The sequence below is a fragment of the Convolutriloba macropyga genome, chromosome 14 (genome assembly GCF_964194025.1).
Source record: "Convolutriloba macropyga chromosome 14, txConMacr16.3, whole genome shotgun sequence".
In the NCBI taxonomy this organism is placed as follows: domain Eukaryota; kingdom Metazoa; phylum Xenacoelomorpha; order Acoela; family Convolutidae; genus Convolutriloba; species Convolutriloba macropyga.
Genome location: NC_134481.1, coordinates 31,931,573 through 31,953,920, shown reverse-complemented (window position 1 = coordinate 31,953,920; position 22,348 = coordinate 31,931,573). Strand labels below are relative to the sequence as shown.

At 37.6% G+C, this 22,348-nt stretch overlaps 1 protein-coding gene across 1 annotated transcript in view; it reads left to right on the top strand.

Annotated features, from left to right (window-relative positions):
- Window positions 1–6,248, top strand: part of LOC142353474 (uncharacterized) — a 143,067-nt gene extending 136,819 nt beyond the window's left edge. The window contains exon 10 of the mRNA XM_075405727.1: window positions 5,086–6,248. Within this exon, the coding sequence (XP_075261842.1) occupies window positions 5,086–5,365 (280 nt within the window). The 3' untranslated portion in view covers window positions 5,366–6,248. The remainder of the gene's footprint in view (window positions 1–5,085) is intronic.
- The last annotated feature ends 16,100 nt before the right edge of the window (window positions 6,249–22,348 follow it).

Sequence of the window (22,348 nt, the reverse complement as noted above, 5' to 3'; positions counted from 1 at the left end):
TTACAAATTTTGAACAACTCTTTTCTGCGAATATTCTTAGGGCTTGGTTTTGGTAAAATACGAATTTTTGCGTCTGAATATTGTTCTGTCTCTTTAGTTTTTTCTTGATTAATTTCGATTTAAGTTTTTTGGTCATTGTTTAGTTTCATCGCGTTCCTTCTGATATGAAGCGAAAACTATTGTTAACCTTTAAGCGACAAAGTTTATTTAGTTACTAATTGATTTCTGTTTTGATTGTAAAATAGTATTTCGATTAAGAGTTTTCGAAAATTGAAAAATTTTGTAACAATTTTTGGAATTATCTTTCAGTATTCACCTTTATCTTGTAAATTAAAATTTTGGGAGCCTAATATGGCTTGATTTCTGATGCTGGCATACTTTGATGTTTTCAATTGCGTAAAAAGAATTGGATTGTTTTATATGCAGGAGGAATGTAATTTTTAGTTTAGTTGGTTTTGTCTTCATTTTTTGACGGAATTTTTGTTGTTGTTTGAAGACATCTTATTATAAAACAGTTTTTTTGAAAGGTAATTCTTTCATGAACACGACTCTTCGAGTCGTTTCCGGAATTCTTCCGGCTATGTTTTTAAGATCTGTTCACACATTTTCATGATTTTTGAAGTCAAATTGGAGTAGTGATTTTGGTCACGCCGAAACAGGAAATGGAGCGAAAAAGCGAGTGGTTTTGCGGCGTGAAATTTTTTCGCTCTAATTTTAAAGTAAAGTGAGAATATGGTGTTTGAACAAAAATTCGCTTTATCGGTAGTGTTTTTTTGTTCACATGCGGCAATTTCACTTTGATTTTTACTGTTTTTTCGATTTTTTGGATAGGATTTTTTTCTAAATGATTTTTCCAATCCATTCATAGTCCGTTCTAGGTCTAGTTTTCTGTTTAGTCAATGAAAATTCTTTGAATTGTACGTCAGGACTTGTTCTGCTATGTTTTTTTACTTCGTCGAACTTTTTTTCGCTTCACCATTTTGCCGCTTTTTCAGCGTTTTGCGTGAAAACTTTTTGACTTCTCTAGGCTAATTTCCCTCTTCTCTCATTCTGCCAAAAACTGAATTTGAACATCAGTTGCTCAGCAAAGCAATTCAAAATGCAATTCGTTCCTATAAGTCTTAGTTAACATCTCTTATGCTTATTGGTATTAATAGTAGCCCCTGTAGCCTCTCTCTAAGAATCAGAAGTATGTTCAACTACGAAATGCCATCAAAATAAATCGGACTTAAAAGATGTTTTTGTACAAAAATCTTTTTTTCGATATCTATTCTTTCAATCCCAATCATGCTTATTGGAATCAACGGCGGCTATTTTCCGGCAATCTGCCGGGTATGTTTCATGATCTTTTGCAATTTATTGTTGTTTGTTAAATGGGCTTTAAAGCTATCGTTGTTTACAGTTATAGAGGTCATTTGCAAGCATGATTTTGTTTCTGCTCTCGTTTTTGCAGTTTATTTATTAATTGCTCTTGAACGAAGTTCATTGCAATTTAATTTTTGTAAAGGTGTTGGTCTTTTTTATGCAAAGTTTTCGCTTGACCATTTTGCGCCTTTCTTCTAGAACATTCTTATACTTCTCAAGTGACTTTTTCACGCTTTCTTTATTTCTTCATTTTTGAGTGATCTCTATTGCGCTCACTCCGAAGTAAAGCTTGTTGCTAAAGTAAAATCAATTGCAGCATAGCGAGAAGAAGGGTCTGATAGCCGAGTTGCTAGTGCTTCTGGTCACAGAGCGGGAAGTCTGGTTCGAATCCCGACATGGGAAACTATTTTTGCACCCTTGAAGAAAAATTTATCTAGGCTACAGTCCCTGAATTAAATTACCTCGCCTGTCGTTCAAGAGCAATTCTTTCAACATTAGTCGGTTTATGTTTAGAAATGGCAACTCAATATGAAATAAAATTGTAGTTTTTTGTGAGATTTTTCATGTATTTTGAAAATTTTTGTTTTACCAATTAGAAAGTTTTTTTTCTCTTTTGAATTTGTGGCTGGGTCCCCGGTTATAGTTTTGGCTCTGAAGCTATAGATAACGAGAACCATCAGCAAATCTTAAGCATTTTTGCCAATTTTATTTTACAGCGTTTGTTGTTTTTGTCGTACTGTGCTTGTCATATTTTTCAAGCAAAATTTCTCTTAGCTCTTAGATTCTAAGGTTTTTTGCTCTTTCCTGTTTTTTTTTTAATTTTGACAGCAAATCTTTTGTTCAATGCCGTAAAACTTTTTACCATTTAAATGCTATTTTTTTTTTGAAAATGAACTATTTTTATCCGTTTGACTCGTTACCTGCAGTTTCTTTGCTGTGAACGTCTAGATTTGTTCTTATTTTTGATTCAGAGCTTTGGATTGTATGTATTTTAAGTCTCATTCTGTTATGATATATTGATTTTCCTCAGTCACATTTTTTGCCTTATCCTGTTTTTCCGCTGTTTCGACTTTTTGCGTAAAATCTTTTTGACTTTCTTATCCTAGTCTCATTCTTCGGTCATTCTGCTCACAGTGCTTTGAAACAGTAGCTGATCAGCAAATCATTCTCTGAACTAAAAAGAGTAAGTATCGAAAATTGAAATAAAAATCAAACGGGATAAATATTTCACCAGGTGTTGGAGCCTATTAAATTTAAAAAGGAAATCAGCGGCATATTAAACAGTTAAGTTAAAATTTGTACGAAAAGTAAAATCTATTTTTACATTCAATCAAAGCCATATCACTTTGTGCACGCTTTTCAACATATTTAGTAACTGTTGAGCTTGGTGCGTGAATAAACATAACTGAAGTGAAACTGAAACTCGAACTCGATCTGCTTCACTAGCACCAAATCTGTAGTGCCACGTATGCACAAATTAAGGAATTCTTTACCAGTTTGATGAATCAAGCTCAAATTGAAAATGAGATACAGGATTTGGTATACCGGTGTCAGTGAAATTTGGGATAATCATAGCTATTCAGAGAGCGCGGGTCACCAGATGAGTTGTCAAGAACTCCAACTCAGTGAATTCAGAGAATTTTGTTGGGAAAGTTATCTACAACCATTGAAAGATACTCTTTGAGGTGCAAAGTTGGCCACTTTGGCTTTCACGAAGGCTCTTTCCTGGCATACTTTGACTAATTGCGTTATTGAACAGTTGTGTGTACGAATGAAAGCCGCAAAGGTTGCGCCAGGTCTAATGTTCATTGGTATTGATACTAATCCCTGTATCCTCTCATTGAGAAACAGGAGCATGCCTGACTACAAAATCAATCAAAGTAACTGGCACATAAAATTTGTAAGTTTTTGTAATTATTTTCTTTCAATCAAATTGAAGTTATGCGAATCAATTGGGCGGTTATGTTTGGCAATCTGCTGGATATCGTTTAAAAATCAGTATCTTATTTTCCTTGGCAAGATTGGTAGTCATCAATACAATTTGAACTTGGCCTCACTCACCCTTGATCAGCTGGAAACCTAATGTTTTTTTTTCATGTTTATTTGTTTCAATAATTAATAGCCGCCGTCAGCCGCTCAAATGGCTATTATTTTGGCGCTCTTTTTTTTACAATTCAATGAATTTGAATTTTATTGGGGTGCTCTTTTTTTAAGATCTGTGCACACATTTTCTTGATTTGTGAAGTCAAATTGGAGTAGTGATTTTGGTCACGCCGAAACAGGAAGTGAAGCGAAAAAGCGAGTGGTTTCGCGGCGTGAAATTTCACTCTAATTTAAAAGGACTGAGACAGCTGTGTTTGAACAAAAATTCGCTTTCTCGCTAGTGGTTTTTCGTTCACATGCGACAATTTCCCTTTGATTTTTACTTTTTTTTCGATTTTTTGGATCGGTTTTTTTAAATGGTTTTCCCAATTGATTCATTGTTCATTTTAGGCCTATTTTGTTGTTTGAAGCGAAATTCCATATCTCGGTAGTCGTTTTTTTACATGCGGCATTTTGAATTTGATCTTCAGTTTTTTTAAAGTTTTTTAATTTGATTTTTTGAAAATTGTTTTCCCAATTCACTCATAGTCCGTTCTATGTCTAGCTGGTTGTCTAGTCAATGAAAATTTTTTGAATTGTACGTCAGGACTTCTCCTGCTATGTTTTTAAATTCGGTTTACCTTTTGATCACGTTTTTCGTTCTACATAAGTCACAACTTTCACCCTTGACTTCTGACTTACCTCACTCACTGTTTGAACTGAATGGATTTTAAGTTCTTTCACGTATTGAATTACGGAATGTAGTGAATACGGTCAATGTCAAAAGATCAAAATCAAAAGAAACAGGATAAACCGATAAAGCCCGGTCATTAAGTCATAGTGCAATAGTTTATCAAAGTTCATTAGAGCGATTGCTAGCTGATGTTAGTATTAGGCTTGATACCTTCAGTTTAGAAGCTGAAGTAAGTATAGGTTTAGAATCTAACTGGAAAACCACACTGAATTAGAACAATTTTTGGATCTTAGGAAAATATACTGTCAATTTCTTATCTTTTTTTTTCTTTTTCTGTTTCAATCCCGATGTGCGTCTAGCGCGTCAACGGCGGCTATTTTCCGGCAATCTGCCGGCTGTGTTTCTTTTTTTTCTGGTTCTTGAACAATCAAAAACAACGACGGAAGCGAAATTCCAAGCAAGGTTTGTTTTAAACAATTAAAAGTTTGTGCACTTGAAAAATAAACCAGAAAAGGGAGTTTCGCGAAGCGTTAAACATTTTTTGAAGTTCTACTTTAACAGCAAATGGACAGCTGAAGATAAGATTCCAAAATATTTCAACTTTTCAAATTTTCCGAAATTTATTGGTTGAAGAAAGTATCTTTTTGTCATTTTGTGCAGATGCAGTCAACTTGTTTTAATTCAATGCAGCAGGGATCATGGGAATCAATTGCGGCTGTTTTCCGACAATCTGCCGGGAATGGTTAAAATGGTCTTTATAATTATATTACTTCTGCTGGTCTCTTAATTATATTACTTCTGCTGGTCTTTTATGCAATTTTTCGAGCTCCGCTGTTCTCTAAAATTTATTGAAGTTGCTGAGAAGACATAAAATTATTGTGTAAAGGGAAGTTTGACCGGTTTTGCTCGACGTTTGTCGGTTATGTTGTTTCTGCTGTTTTTAGGTCATTCTCAGATGCACGTGGCTCCAATTTCTTCACGAAGCCTTCTCAGAAAGCGAATTCGAGCTTTGGTTTCAAATCGCAGCGTCAAATGAGCGAAGCGGCCTCTTCTTTGTTGGCGGAGGATCAGCCGAAGGGACTGAGCTCGTGGGATGACACAGCGGACCTCGTTCACATGTCACCAAACACGACATCTGTGAACAAAACGAGAAATGTCATCAGCACTACCACTGACACACCACGCGACACCATCACATCAGAGTGTGAAGTAGAGAACTCTTGAAACATTGCAAATGGTCGGAGCTGCCAACCCTTTTCCCTTCGTAGCAGAATTTTTCCTTCCAAATGAATTGATGTATGGAACCCTACATGGTTGAAGAGTATTGTTGCTAAGACATGGCAACCGGGGGAGGGAGGGGCAACAGTTCCGATTGATGCAATTAGAAAAGGAAGAAAGTGGACTAGGCAGAAAGAAAAGAAATGCGGATCGAGTTCAGACAAAGTTTTATCCATTGGCCCCTCTGTTATGACGAAGAATCGAGGGCATATGTCGGGACTTGTGCTCAATATACGCACTCAATTTTGTAATTAGTCTAACCCAAACTTCTCAACTAAATGTTAATCTAACTCAGCTTAGCGTAATACTCAACTTTTTAGAAGAGATCATACATTTCTCAGGAAAACTAAGAAACCAGAACTAGAAATTGTTTGGTGTGTTATTTGACAAAGCAGTTGCTAATTTTTTTACATGCTGAACGACCCGACCTTCAAAAATTAACCTATTCTTTAATCCTGCATAATTATATTAACTATTTGCTGTTTACCTCTTTCCCCCTTTATCTCTCACTCTTTCGCTGCAATACCCAAAAGTTTTCTTGTTATTTTAAGCAACTATGTTGCTCCTGCTGCTGTTGTATACAAATTGTTGGGCTCTGATCATCAATTTCTAGTGTGTAATTAGTACGAGCCCAAATTGGTCTTAAATTAATTTTGATACTAGCTTATCGTTTCTTGTGTAGATTAGACAGTAATAGTGCTACTGACTTTAATTACCCACCCTGTGCGTAAGAATTGGTTGTCGTTTTCCATCGCAATCGAATACTTTCGTTGTTTATTTGACGGATCTGTTTAATCTTTTTAATGAATTCAATTCTTCATGTGCATAATCCCTCTTTTCCCTTTGACTCTCACGGGGGCATTTCCAACAGGACGACGTTTCGAACGGACGAAACCTAAATTGTGTATCAAATGGAAAAATAAAATTAAAGCAGCAAAATTTCAATATCCTCTTATAATTTAGTCCTAGTTGACGGGCCGGTAGAAGCGTCGCGGCTACGCCCTGATAACCGGCCCATTTTTATCTAAATAACATCTTACAGCGCGTGAGATGAAAGACATTGGACTGCGCTGCGAAGTTCTCCTCATAATTTGTTCTTTCCTATTTCTCGTTATTCCTAGTCAATATGGGATGCTTTGGACTATATGGATAAGGTGGTCAGAATATTAATATTCTGGGAGGATTAACAAAGTGCATGCAATTATCGTCCAATTGGAACAAAATTCTGTTCGTCCATTTGATTTATCGCCCTGTTGGTCGGCCCCTTGACTCTGACCTTGAGTGCCCTTGCAGTGCTTTGGGAAATAATAACATTAAGCGATCAAAGATCACAAAACATTCCTGTTCAGTTGACTTTAATCACCTTTTTCTCGATAGCTCATCGGCCTCAATTCAATAATCGTTTCAACCTCTAAGACGCTTATCGTACAGCCTAAAGCAAAATGTTGAGTCCAATTATAAAACGCCGTTCCAAATGATACAGAAGAGAGGAGAAAACAAATGAATGCATGCGGTTTTCGTATGATTGTGAGATTGGTGTTGAGGGTCACAGTCGTAAACATAAACCCACAAAAGTTTAATTTCACTGAAAATTGCAGAAAAAATACGGTTAGCTCAATGCCAAAAGTTATTCAATATGAAGCAGGTGGCTTGATTTGAATGTTTCATTTCAACAGTTTTAAAAAAAGCTGGAAACGTACGACGATTTTAATGTTTTGAATCCACGAAAAACTATTTGGACAAATTATATAAAAATCATGAACAAACTGTTTTCACAGAGCCAGAGTCATTTTCATTTTTTAATTTGGCATTAAATTAATTTTCAAGAGACTACATTTTGCTCTATTTCTTCTAAATAGACTGAGAAATAACTGTTTGAGTTTTTTTATTTACTTGTTTTGTACATAATTCAATTGAATTAGTTCAAACAATTAAATACAAAAAGCAATTCGAGTGGTTCAAAATCAAGTCATATCGGATAAGTCATAAAGTGAACAAAAAACACTATTGGTACCGAATGAGTAGAAATACCACCAAATGAAGAATTTACACGTTGAATGCTCAAAGGAAATGTGGACATATTTACCGTTTTTCACGAGATAAAAACAAGTTGAAATAGTTCACTTCATACGCGGTTTCTGTGGCGTGAGGGCGTTGAAAAAGACCAAATAGAAGAGTACCGCAAATCCAAAATTTGAGAAAATGAAAGTAGTTTTAAGTGAAACAATAGAAAGCGGAGCTCAACAAATCAACTCCCATAATAGAGTTTTGCTGAGGTTGACAGTGAGGAGAATTAAAAGCAGCTTAAACAAAAAAATTACAAACCAAACAACTCCGACCCAGAGAAAAGGAAATTGCCTACAAAATAGGATCAACACTCAAAGTACCAAAGAGTTTCGAATGACTAAGAATTGGCCGAGTGAATAACACTGGTACGCAACTGCTTTTATAAATGGAAGAAAGGCGAAATGAAATTGGACCTCATGAAGAACGGGAAACCTCTCTCAATTACTTTAAAAACACCTTTATACCACCATACTTCAAAAAATGCGGAAATATTAAATAAAATTGTGACAGCCCTGAAATTGAAAAAACAACACAAACTGGAATGGTACTGAAGGCTGAAGTACTGCACTTACTTAACAAGAAAATTTGATAGCAGACATCAAATCTGAACATTGTCAGCAATCGAATAGGCAACTTTTGTCTAAAATCTGGTTCCGTTCAAATTAATTGATATACGTTCCATTTATTGAATCTATGCATCTCAAATCATGATATACCCTCATCAAGACATCAAATCATTTGAAAACTGTTCAACGATGAACCACTGCACAAAAGCAAAGGCAAAAAACTAGCCCGAGTTTTTATAGAAGCTTTAGAATTTCATAGTAAATATTCAAGATTGAACAGGGAATGAACTTAAATGCTCGAAACTTTTTACGAGAAAGCTATTTACAGATTATTCATTACTGTTTTCGGCGTAAACTCTCAGCAATCGACTTAATATCACAATTGAAACGTTCTCCTATTCAAAATGCTATGTCGAATAACAATTGTTTTGCATGCCCAATTGATTACGGGCAGTGACCGGCCTCATACACTCAAACATATTGCTGCAAAAACAGGCAAAAAGAAGGATTGGAAAAATTATAAATGCATTAATACCACCGTGCATGACTGTGACATAAAACGCGTGAGAATTGGGCGTGATTTAAAATGCAAACTAGAAGAATCTGTCTCTGGGGCTTCACATCGTGATTTTATGAGCAGCTTGAAAGAAATAAGAAAAATGATAACAATGAAGTAATGTGCGAATCAGTTCAAAACAATAGCTTGGTTGACCTATTTTCTGAGACTTACGAGCTTCCGATGTCATTCCGAGCAACCAGAAGGGGTAAAACAGTTTATAAAAACGAACAGATTTCGTTCATTTTTGATATAAGCAGGAGGCATTAAGTGGCCAGGTAGAGTAATGAAGAAGTGAGCATACTTGATATTGAAACAAACTCCGTTGGTAGGGAAAACCAGATAACTAATGACCAAAGCAGCAGAAAATTGTAACATACAACAAATTTATTTTTATCATGATCATGACCGAATCACCATCAAATCCATACAAAAAAAATTGCCAAAAGATTTCAACTAAGGGCTCAACCTTCTGCGCTGAGAGTTGAAAGATCGATACAGGCACAGTTGTAGTGAGGCACAACTTTTCTCGCACTTTTAAAAGGTTTTACAAAAAAAAGTTAGAATATAAAAACCAATGTTTTCATATATCGAGGATTTATTATAAACAGAAAAGAAGAATAAGAGACATTTGTCAAACTCAAAGATTTTTAACCCAGTTCAGGCGAAATGAAAGCGGACAACTTTAGACACATCAGAAATATCTTTTCTGGATTATGATAGAACAAAAAAAAACAGAAATCTTAATTATTTAATTACAAATTGATTTTTTTCCTTACTAAAGAAATATATTGCAGGCTTATTATCGGAAAACTTTCATAGCAGGGATCCCAATGAGATTGGTTATTTTTGTCTAAAGTTCGGTTCCGTTCAAATTAAATGACACATGTTCGATGCATCTGAAAGCATATATCAAGGATTTGGAAACAATTTTATGGGGATTGAACTTTATTGACGGAAAAATTCAATCTGCTTCCGACGTAAACTCAGAGCAATTGACGTGATATCGCAATTGAAACGATCTCTTATTCGAAATGCTATATCGAAAAGAAATTGTCATCCATGCCCAATTGATTACGAGCAAAAGTTCAATCTCATGCACAAAAATTTTTGCTACCTAAGTCAGACAAAGAAGACGGGTTGGAAAAACTTTAAACGCAATATTACTTACGCTCAAGATTGTACTGTCATAGAACGTATCGGAAGAATAGGACGTGATTTCAACTATAATTTACAAAAATCTGTCTCTGGGGCTTCACATCGTGATTTCGTGAGCAACTAGAAATAAAAAAAGATGGTTGATAACAATGAAATAATGTGCAGGAAATAGCTTGGTTAATCTATTATCTATTTTTTGAAAAGTTTTAATTTTAGATGTCATTCAGAGCAACCTAAGTGATAGAACCATTCTTAACACAAACAAACAGAACTCATGCACTTTTGTATAAAAAATCAGGCGACGAGGGTACAGAAACGAAGAACTTAGCATACTTGATATTGAAACAAACTTAGTTTTTAGATAAAACTCTATATCTTAAGACAAAAGCAGCAACATTATAACGCGCAACAATTTAATCAATGATGGCCGAATGACCATCCAATCTGTACGAAGAAAGCTATCAAAATAATTCAACAGAGCTCAATCTGCTGCGCAGACAGTCAAAAAATCAAAACAAACACACATGAGGGTTAACTTTCTTCACACTTTTAAATTGTTTTCATAAAAAAATGATGAATGCAAAAGCAAAAATTTTCATCAATTGGGAAAACTTTACAACAAGAAAGGCAGCATATGATAGAGATTTGGGGAACTTACAGAACTTTTACTCTGTTCAGGTGAAATGAAAGCAGAAAACTTTAGACACATTGGAAAATTTTTCGAAGGACTATGATAGATCAAACAAATGCAATTCACAACTCTTGATTACAAATATCAGACTATTACAAACATCGGAATTACAAATATCAGAATATCAGACAGATTTGTGAAATCTAATGATCTTAAACGCAAGTCAGACGAAATCAAAGCAGACAACTTTACAAACATTGGAATTTTTTGACGGATTATAATAGAACAGACAAATGGAAATCAGAACTCTTTTTTGCAAAGTGTAATTTTACTGAAGGCTTTAGCACTACACTTACTTTACAAAGAAAACTATTGTGCAGACATATTATCTAATAGAAATCACCAAAGCGGAGATCTCAATGGGATAGGCAACATTTGCCTAAAACAGTGTTCCGTTCAATACAATTTATGTACAATCAATCCATCATTGAGTTTATGTATCTCAAAGTACGATATACCCAGGATTTCAAGACTGTTCACCGGTGAGCCTAACCCGAGTGTTTAAAGACGCTGTTTTGCTTTATAGTGTATATAAGTGGGTCACAATTGCCAGTGGCGAATTCGGCAGAGAACGAAACTTAATAGACGAAGCTACGAGAAATAACTAAAAGTACCGACGTTCAATAGTAGTATTCTAGAGTTAACAAGACAATCTGTCCTAGCAAATACTTAAGTATTAGCTGCTTGTCGGACCGTCCAAGAGAAAGAGAGCTTATAAAAAATAAGATGATAAAAACTCAACTTACGCATGTCAGAGAATCAATTTCAACCTAGTTGTTACAGTAATATTGATTGGCTTTTTATATAGTGGTACTGCTGGACAAAACTAGCTGTAGACAATCTCAATTATCTCATGGCATTTTTCAGCGCACATCTTTCAAAGTGGGTTACGCCGTCAACCTACCATCCTTGGAGCCATAAAACCGATTTATGGACGAAATGGAAAACTCACCGTTGATGAAACTAAAAGAAAAGAAGATGGTTAATGAAATAAAGCGTATTAAAAGTTCTTGCGCCTATGTCAACTAGAATTGGCGAAATTCAATTGCTATAACAAATGGTTCTCAAAGTTTATGGACACTAAGTAAGTGAATGCTGCGGACCTTCAAAAGCACACTCAATTTCTGACAAAAACATTCATTTGCACAAAGATTATTTGTGCACAAGGATACATTTTGCAACGCCACCATCTGTCTGAGAAGCTACGGTGGCTCTAAATGTGAAATTGAGAATAATAATGCTCTCCGTGTGGTGCAAGGGATAATCGACGCCTATTTTGGGCATCATTAAATGAATGCTTTGTTGGCGTTCCTAGAGTCTAGTATCTTGCTTTGAATTTAAAACAAAATGTGTTTTCGCGATGATTTTTTTGTCTACCTTAAGACTTAAAATAAGGGGCTCATTTTTTCCGTAGGGTAGCACCATACAGTGGGGGTCGCAAGGGTTACTCAATATCATTTGCTTCTGCAAACTTCCTAGAAATCAGTCGATGGGGATACCATAGATGTAAGCATTTACACTTTCCCAAGAATTTGTTCACATTTCCGGTGGTATCATAATCATTCAAAACATGCTGGGAAAATTTTACACCTAATAATCTAACTCTAAGAATAGTTATCTAAATTCACCAATTTGGACAAAGATTGATTCTAAGCAGCTTTTCTTGACAATATATTTATATGAACTTTGTTACCAAAATAAAATTGCTTCTTTCTCGGTAATCTGTTTAATTAATCTTTCATTCTGTTAATTCTCACTAAGTTCAAGACTATAGTTTTGATCAATATTCTAACCTTCCCACTCAGACTTCAACTGATTATGTAGAGTTTGTTCCCATCAAAACAGTTCTGATTGTTTCCACCTTCGATACGGGTGTTACCACCCCAGCTGAGTGCTGTGCCTTGTCCATTAAGCTTGAAGTAATAGTGTGGCTGGACAGCATTCATGTGGCTGGACAGAATGGTGACTGTGAAAATGGTGTCTGGCCTCGTCTGCTTGGCCAGATACAGAAGTGATTTGACCAATTTTCTATAGATCCTCTGGTCCACCTCTTCGTCTCCGTTCTCTGTGTTCTGAATTTTTATGTTCAAATCAGCTCGAGTTCTCGAGGGTTTGCATTGCCGCAATTGAAACCGATCAAGCATTGTTTCTATGTAGCGTACTTGGTCGAATTTGACTTTGCCCTCTTCTCGTCTGATTCTTAGACCCAGAAACCATTGTGAGACTGATAAGAGATTTGAAGAATAGTCAGGCACATACAACGCATTTTTGAGTTCGCATTGGGATTCCCCTTTGTTTGAGGGCATGCTGATCTTCACACAGCTTCTGCCCATTACTCTGGAAGCCTCTCCGTTGGGATTTTTGACCACTGATTGAATGGGTACAAAGTCCAAGAATGCGTCGATGTTCGTCCTTATGTGATCTATACAACAACTGTCCCCTAGCAAACCTGCTGTCTTCCACTGGGTAAGAGCTGCCCAGTATTCTTCGCCTGGTGAAGCCAATGCTGGACCCATTGCCACTGACGCATGTTTGCTTCCATCTCTTTGTCTCTTGAATGCCCTGTTTTTGTGACCCTTCTCACCGCACTCTCTCTATTTTGCTGTCTCCTTCCTGCTGCAGTCCTTAGCAAAGTGTCAAGGTATCCCACCCACAAAGCAGTTTCCTTTCTTGGGTCCCTTCTTGAATTCACGCTTCAATGCCAGTGCCACTAGACCACGTTGTCCCTTGTGTCTCTGTGCTGTGCTCTCATGGAAATTCTGCAGCATTTTCCTCAACTCTGTTAAGTTGGCTGCCGGATGAAAGTGTTCCTGCATAACAGAACTTTCATACCGCATTGGCAGACCATTGAGGACCCAAGCCTTGAAGAGGGTCTCTGAGATTGCTTCCCATACTTTTTTAAGCCTTGTGAGCAACTCCTGTACTCTGATAAAGAGGCTATCCAAATCCTCAGAATCTTCGAGCTGCAGTCGAGCAAGCTGTGCCAACAAAGTCACCACTGTCGGCGTCTCCACACTCTGAAATCTCTTTAGGAAAAGCGTCCAAGCCTTTGCTCCATCTCAAAAGCCGTTATCGCTCACCAAGTCATGTCTCATCAACATGAGGGTTGTTGCATCTAAAGTCAGTGCCAGATGGCACCACACATTGTTCCATTTCTCCTGGATGTCTGCAACTTCCTTCTCATATGAATCCTTCAGCAACTTGTGGTTCTTCTTTTGATCATTGATTGACACATTGGCTAGTGGTGCAGGCTCATTGGGTTGCTCTTCTGGCCCAAGTAGTGATTTGTATAGTCCTCTTCTTCTGAATCATCGCCACAAATCTCGTGCTGCAGATTGAAAAGTCCTCTGCTTTTCCTTTATAGCTCAGCATCTTCACGGTCTGTTGATCCATCGTAGTTTGAGCAGCAAAACAATTGTCAAACGAAAAATAGGATTATGATTGTCACCAACAAATTATTTTTGTTTTAGAAATTAGTTTTATTACTTAGAAAAATAATGGGCTCATTATCTTTTGGGTTATGGGTTTTCGCAAGCGGATTAAAAAACGTTTTTAACTAAAATGAAAATTAGTTTGTCAAAATGAGAGAATAACAAAAATGATACATTACAGTAGGATTTTAAGATTTTCAGGACAGATATGATTATTAGCTCAAGATGGTGATTTGATTTTGGGGATGAAAAAAGAATAAAAAATCAGCTGTGTATATACCCATTATCAATGCGAGAAAGTCAAGATACAAATCTAATCTTAGCACCATGATTTACAGTGGGGGTCGCAGGGGTTACCCAATATGGTTTGCTTCTGCAATTTTCCCAGAAATCAGTCGCAGGGGACACCATAGATGGTATGCATTTACACTTTTCTAAGAATTTGTGGTATCCTAATCATTCAAAACGTGCTGGGAACAATTTACATCAAATAATCTCATTCTATGAATAGTTATCTAGATTCGCCAATTTGAACCGAATATTGATTCTAAACATCTTTTCTTGACGATTCATTTATATAAACTTTGTTACCAAAATCAATTTGCTCCTGTGTTTGTAATCTGGTAAGTTGAACTTTCTTTCTAATAATTCTCACTAAGTTCAGATCTATAGTTTGATCGATATTCTAACAAGATGATCTCAACATAGTAATGATATTTCGAGCCAGTTAACTCTCAAATCTAACAAACACGACTGCGCAAGGAAAAATACAGAAAGCTAAACCAAAAACCAACGGCTAATGCCGGACAATCCATAAAACTCTAAACAAAAAACAAACACAAATTTGTTCTATACAAACTGCAAAAATTTTTTTGCAGTGCTTATTCTGTATAATAATCTGGCGAAACGTGATAAACAAAGGTATCATAGAAAACAAATACAATTTCCACCCAATGAAAGAAGTACTACCTCTAAATTTCAAACAATATATCGAAATCCTCGGTGAGTTCAGCTGAGGAGTTTAAACTGAAAAAAAACGAGTTCACTAGGCGCTGAGGTACGTAAAATATATCTCTTCAGTTGCTAGAAGAAAAATCGTATTTCTCAGAGTTAAAAAGATTCTGATATCAAAGAAGAAGCGAGAAGATCAGCGCTTTCTATAAGATCTTCCAGCATCATCCGGATCCTCACAACGCCTGGCAATGAGGGACAATTGCTCTCAAAAACAGCAGACATCTTTTAATTTGTTTCAAAAAAAGCAGTCAAAATACAGGAAAATACTAAAAAACGACAGACCGGAAAAAAAATAAAGGCAAGCAAAGAACTAGGTAATTTACCTGCACTAATTTCTCCGTTGAATCCAGGATTTCTGTTATTTTTGAATAGGATTTTTAACTTACGTGTAGTTTTGTTTTTCTTGAAGTTTTGTGTTACTCGATAAAGGAACAGAAGTCTGTGGAATAAGTCACTCCACAAAGATATTTTTCTCAGAACAATTCTGCATTCAATTAAACAGGTTGCTTTGGATGGCTGAACACTGAATGTCAAAGTCCCTAGTGAGCATCATTGTAGACTAATACTGCTCTCTTCATATAAGATAAACACATACCCACAAAAACTACTTGAGCAAAGATTTAAATTTAAAGTCAATAATTGAAAACAATGCTCTTAAGATAAAAGAGCTGCATAAAGCAAGTGGAGAAACCTTTGAAGATATACAAACACGCAACGTAAATTTGTAGCAGTAACAGGACAATCAGTAGGTTGCCACGGCTAGTGAAAAACTCAGCACAGAACAGAACTCACTAGACCAAGCTACGAAAGCTACGAGAATAAAAAATATTGAAGTTCTATGTCAGTAGTATTCTAGAGTTCACAAGACAATATGTCCTAGCAAATGCTTTAAGTATTAGCAGCTTGTCGGACGGATACAATGTTGACGCCTGAAATCACAACGTTCTTTTTCTGACAGTATGTTCGATACTCAGTCTAGATTGATTCACTGAAGAACCCCTTATTAAATACGGAAGAGCTCCTATATCATGGAGAGGAATCTGACACATGAGAAGTATGATCAAAACGAAAGCAGAGGTTGTTGTTATCCCATTACGCATTTAAAATGGCTGCTTTTATGATGTAACCCAAACGTCTTAATGAAAAACAAAAAAACGAGTAATTGAAGACTCCCCAATCAAACGGCTGACAAATCTGCTGTTCATGGTCAAGTCAACCGGGGTACAATCTAACCCTGCCTCAATTCTAAAGGCCTTAAAAAGAAAACTCAGTCCTAGCAGCCTTAGAATGGAACTAATTGTTCTGGAACTAATCCTGCTTTGCGAGGATCACAGAAATCTTGATATTTATCTTTCAGAAGAATCAAAAGAATGAAAACTCACCTAAGGACGTGGAAATCGAAAAACAAATTTACGAACAATCAACAGAAATGCTCAGATCACCTTGCATCTCACACAACTATATCAGGCGGCTTTAAAGTAAGCTTCTATCATCCAAGAGAAAGTGAGCTGATAAAAAAATAAACTGATAAAAACTGAACATACGCATGTCAGAGAATCAATTTCATCCTAGTTGTTACAGAAACGCTGATTGGCTTTTTATATAGTGGTATTGCTGGACAAAACTAGCTGTAGAAAATCTCAATTATCTCATGGTATTTTTCGACGCACATCTATCAGAATGGGTTACGCCGTCAACCTCATATTTTCCATAACATCCTTGGAGCCGTAAAACCGATTTATGGAGGAAATGGAAAATTCACCGTTGAAACTAAAAGAACAGAAGATGTTTAATGAAATAAAGTGTATTAAAATTTCTTACGCCTATGTCAACTAGAATTGCCAAAATTGTACCGCTATAACAAATGGTTCTCAAAGTTTATGGACACTAAGTAAGTGAATGCTGCGGACCTTCAAAAGCACACACAATTTCTGACAAAAAACATTCATTTGCACAAAAATAATTTGTGCACAAAGATACATTTTGCAAGGCCACCATCTGTCTGAGAAGCTACGGTGGCTCTAAATGTGAAATTGAGAATGATAATGCTCTCCGTGTGGTGCAAGGGATGCTCGACGCCTATTTTGGGCATCATTAAATGAATGCTTTGGTGGCGTTCCTAGAGTCTAGTATGTTGCTTTGAATGTAAAACAAAATGTGTTTTCGCGATATTTTTTTTGTCTACCTTAAGACTTAAAATAAGGGGCTCATTTTTTCCGTAGGGTAGCACCATACAGTGGGGGTCACAAGGGTTACTCAATATGATTTGCTTCTGCAAACTTCCTAGAAATCAGTCGGCGGGGATACCATAGATGTAAGCATTTACACTTTCCCAAGAACTCGTTCAAATTTCCGGTGGTATCATAATCATTCAAAACATGCTGGGAAGATTTTACACCTAATAATCTAACTCTAAGAATAGTTATCTAAATTCACCAATTTGGACAAAGATTGATTCTAAGCAGCTTTTCTTGACAAAATATTTATATGAATTTTGTTACCAAAATTACTTTGCTTCTTTCTTGGTAATCTGGTTCATTAATCTTTTATTCTATTAATTCTCACTAAGTTCAAGACTATAGTTTGATCAATATTCTAACACTCCCACTCAGACTTGAACTGATTATGTGAGGTTTGTTCCCATCAGAACAGTTCTGAATGTTTCCACCTTCGATACGGGTAAGGATTTCGTTGTCGGCTGCCATTTTGTCAGTAGAAACATAATGAATTGAAATAGTCCAATCTTTCGTTTTGTCCCTAATGAAGTGAAATTTTGTCTCCATGCGTTTGCTCCTCTTGTGCATGACTGGGTTTTGGCACAATTTGAAACAACTCTGGTTGTCCTCTCCATTTGCTATTGGATGTTTCTGTTGGATGCCAGAAGTTGTTTCAGTTACAATGCTTCTTGAACTGCTGCTGCATTGCCCTGATATTCTGCTTTTGATAAAGAAGCACTAACTGTGGCCTGTTTTGTGACACCCCAGCTGAGTGCTGTGCCACGTCCATTAGGCTTGAAGTAATAGCCCGTTGTTGATTTTCTGTCGTTCACATCACCAGACCAGTCTGTATCACTTTCCCTCAGTAAATCATCACTAGCTTCTTTTGTGGAATTAAGTTTTAAACCGTTTGAACCTGAAGATATTGCAGAAGTTGTTCTCTGCATAGCCAGCGTTGATTGGTAGGTGCATTCATGTGGCTGGACGGAATGGTGACTGTGAAAATGATGTCTGGCCTCGTCTGCTTGGCCAGATACAGAATTGATCGGACCAAGCTTCTGTAGATCCTCTGGTCCACCTCTTTGTCTCCGTTCTCTGTGGTCTGAAATTTTATGTTCAAATCAGCTTAAGTTCTCGAGGGTTTGCATTCTCGCAATTGAAACCGATCAAGCATTGTTTCTATATAGCGTACTTGGTCGACTTTGACTTTGCCCTTTCCTCGTCTGATTCTTAGACACAGAAACCATTGTAATCTCCCTCTGTCTTCCATGTGGAATGTTGCCCCGAATGCCTTTTCGACAATTGAGATCACTGTCATGCTTCCTGATGCTACTATGATGTCGACAAACCATACGAAGGTGAAGGTGTGACCCCCTGTTTCTACTCTCGCGATCACGCAAAGAGCGTTCGTGCTTCTGGTGAACCCCTATCTCAGTTTGAAGTTTGCCAGTTCCTTTTACCAGTTGTTAGCTGCCTGTTTAAAAGCAAAAATTGATTTATTCAATCGACATACTAACTTCGCTCCGTCTGATCCTTGTTTTACCAACTCTTTTGGCTGTTGCAGATTCACCTGTTCCTCTATTGTTGAGTGCAGGAAAGCCGTCGTGATATCGAACTGGTGCATCTCATGGCCCTGCTCCGCTGATAGTTGAACTGAAATCCTTACAAGTAGGCCGAAAAGTCTCAAAGTAGTCCAGTCCTTCCACTTGTTTGAAGCATTTGGCCACATAGCGTGCTTTGTACATGTTGCCTTGACCGCTGGGTCCCAATTTCACTTTGTAGACCCATTGGCTACGTATGACATCCCTGTCTGTGGGTGGTCCACTGGTTTCCAAGTCTTGTTGTCTTGCAATGCATTGCCCTCGTCCTTCATTGCCAGTTGCCTCTGGTCCCAGTCGTCACCTTGCTTTGCTTCGTAGACTTTTTTGAGTTCCATATAGTTACCCTCAGTCACCGCAAGTTGGGATCTGCCTTCTCCAAAAAATTGCTGAACAATCCTTGCTCGTGTCCCCCGTCTGGGATCTGCCCTTTCCATTTGCTCCAGCGCCTCTTCAAAGAAGCCAACTGTCTCTGAATGAGAGATGTCCCCTGTGTCACTGTCGTCCTCCATCGACTCCGAGTCTCTGAGATTCCCTCTTGTTGCAAAACATTCTTCATCTAGTGCTGCTCCCTCAACATCAGAGGCATCTGGTCTCAATGCCATTTCTCAAGTGTTCACGCTCTCTGTGTCATGACACTCCTCTATTATTTTAGTAGACGTGCCCTGTTGCTCTTTGTTGTCATCGTCTTGATAACCGTCATCTGGGTGCCGGAGCCCTAGTCGCAATGACCCTTCATCTAGTAGGTCGGAAGTCTCTGTTGTCAGGGATTGAGCCCACTTCGGACTTCTTTATGATCACATCTCGAACTGCCGCCACCATTCGTGTATTGGGTATGTACACCAGGTCTACGTTGTCTCCTTCAGTGTAACCCACAAACTTTCCTCCCAGTGCTTTGGGTTCAAGTTTGCCGACATTTCTGTCCCTCTTCCTCATGAAGACTATGCAACCGAAAATAGATAATTAACTAATTGAAAGCTTAGGTTTTATACCTCGCATCAACTCTGCTGGGCATTCAACAACCATGTTCCTGATCCTTGTTGCGTGAAGATTTGCTTCTCCACACATCATCTTGGGAAGACCCACGTCAATGAGCAATCATTTTGCCATCTCCAACAATGTCATTTTGCACCTCTCAGCTATCCCATTTTGTTGTAGCGTCTCCAGTATGGTCTTCTCCTGTAGAATGCCTGCATCTAGACAGTACATCTTGAACTGCTCTGAAGAAAACTCCTTAGCTTCGTCTTGTCTCTGTGTCTTGGGTGTCCCCGCACTGATAAAAGACTACTTCACGCTGGCCAGTGCTTCACACTTTGCCTTAAGCAAGTCCACAAACACAAACTTCGTATTCTGGTCTGCAAAAACAATGCAGAACCGAAATCTTGATACTGACTCTAATGTGAAAGGTCCCATCATGTCTGTGAACACCCTCTCCAGCCTCTCTTCTGCTTGGATCTCTGCCACTCTTGGTACTGGAGTCTTTGTGATCTTTGCCAATCCGCACACATTGCATACATCATCCATTTCACCCACTGTCTCTGGTGCATTCCTGACCACATCCGCTTGATTCAAATGACCAATCGTCTTTGCCACTTCCTTGCACTGTCAGGTTTCACGCTGTTCGGAACTCATCTTGATTTCTAGAACGCCGCAGGGTAAGTGAAAAAATTATTTTCAAATATTAGTTTTACCCGAGTTCCCTTCTGGAGTTTCATGCAGCTATTTCTTTTCTCGAAGCTATGCCCCTACTCAGTGCATCTTGAGACTGATAAGAGGTTTGAAGAATAGTCAGGCACATACAAAGCATTTTTGAGTTCGCATTGGGATTGCCCTTTGCTTGAGGGCATGCAGATCTTCACACAGCTTCTGCCCATTACTCTGGAAGCCTCTCCGTTCGGATTTTTGACCACTGATTCAATGGGTTCAAAGTCTAAGAATGCATCCATGTTCGTCCTTATGAGATCTGTACAACAACTGTCCCCTAGCAAACCTGCTGTCTTCCACTGGGTGAGAGCTGCCCAGTATTCTTCGTCTGGTGAAGCCAATACTGGACCCATTGCCACTGATTCAAATTTGCTTCCATCTCTTTGTCTCTTGAATGCCCTGTATATGTAACCCTTCTCCCGCACTCTCTGTTTTGTGCTGTCCCCTTCCTCCTTCAGTATTTATACCGCATTGGCAGACCATTGAGGACCCGAGCCTTGAAGGGGGTCTCTGAGACTGCTTCCCCTACTTTTTGTAGCCTTGTGAGCAACTCCTGTACTCTGATAAGAGGCTATCCAAATCCTCAGAATCTTTGAGCTGCAGTCGAGCAAGCTGTGCCAACAAAGTCACCACTGTCAACGTCTTCAAACTCTGAAATCTTTCTAGGAAAAGCTTCCAAGCCTGTGCTTCATCTTCAATGCCGTCATCGCTCACCCAGTCATGTCTCATCACCATGAGGGTTGTTGCATCTAAAGTCAGTGCCAGATGGCACCCCACATTGTTCCATTTCTCCTTGATGTCTTCAACTTCCTTCTCATATGAATCCTTCAGCAACTTGTGGTTCTTCTTTTGATCATTGATTGACACATTGGCTAGTGGTGCAGGCTCATTGGGTTGCTCTTCAGGCCCAAGTAGTGATTTGTAAAGTCCCTTCTTCTGAATCATCGCCACAAATCTCGTGCTGCAGATTGGAAAGTCCTCTGCTTTTCCTGTATAATTCAGCATCTTCACGGTCTGTTGACCCATCGTAGTTTGAGCAGCAAAACAATTGTGAAACGAAAAATAGGATTATGATTGTCACCAACAATTTATTTTTGTTTTAGAAATTAGTTTTATTACTTAGTAAAATAATGGGCTCATTATCTTTTGGGTTATGGGTTTCCGCAAGCGGATTAAAAAACGTTTTTATCTAAAATGAAAATTAGTTTTTCAAAATGAGAGAATAACAAAAATGATATATTACAGTAGGATTTTAAGATTTTCAGGACAGATCTGATTATTAGCTCAAGATGATGATTTGATTTTGGGGATGAAAAAAGAATAAAAAATCAGCTGTGTGTTTACCCATTATCAATGCGTCAAGATAAAAATGTAATCTTAGCACCATGATTTACAGGGGGGTTGCAAGGGTTACCCAATATGGTTTGCTTCTGCAAATTTCCCAAAAATCAGTCGCAGGGGACACCATAGATGGTATGCATTTACACTTTTCTAAGAATTTGTGGTATCCTAATCATTCAAAACGTGCTGGGAACAATTTACATCAAATAATCTCACTCTATGAATAGTTATCTAGATTCACCAATTTGAACCAAATATTGATTCTAAGCACCTTTTCTTGACAATTCATTTATATAATTTTGTTACCAAAATCAATTTGCTCCTGTGTTGGTAATCTGGTAAGTTGAACTTTCTTTCTATTAATTCTCACTAAGTTCAGGTCTATAGTTTGATCGATTTTCTAACAAGATGATCTCAACAGAGTAATGATATTTTGAGCCAGTTATCTCTCAAATCTGACAAACACGACTTCGCAAGGAAAAAAAGAGAAAGCTAAATCAAACACTAGCGGCTAATGCCGGACATTTCATAAAACTCTAAACAAAAAACAAACACAAATTTGTTCTATACAAACTGCAAAAAGTTTT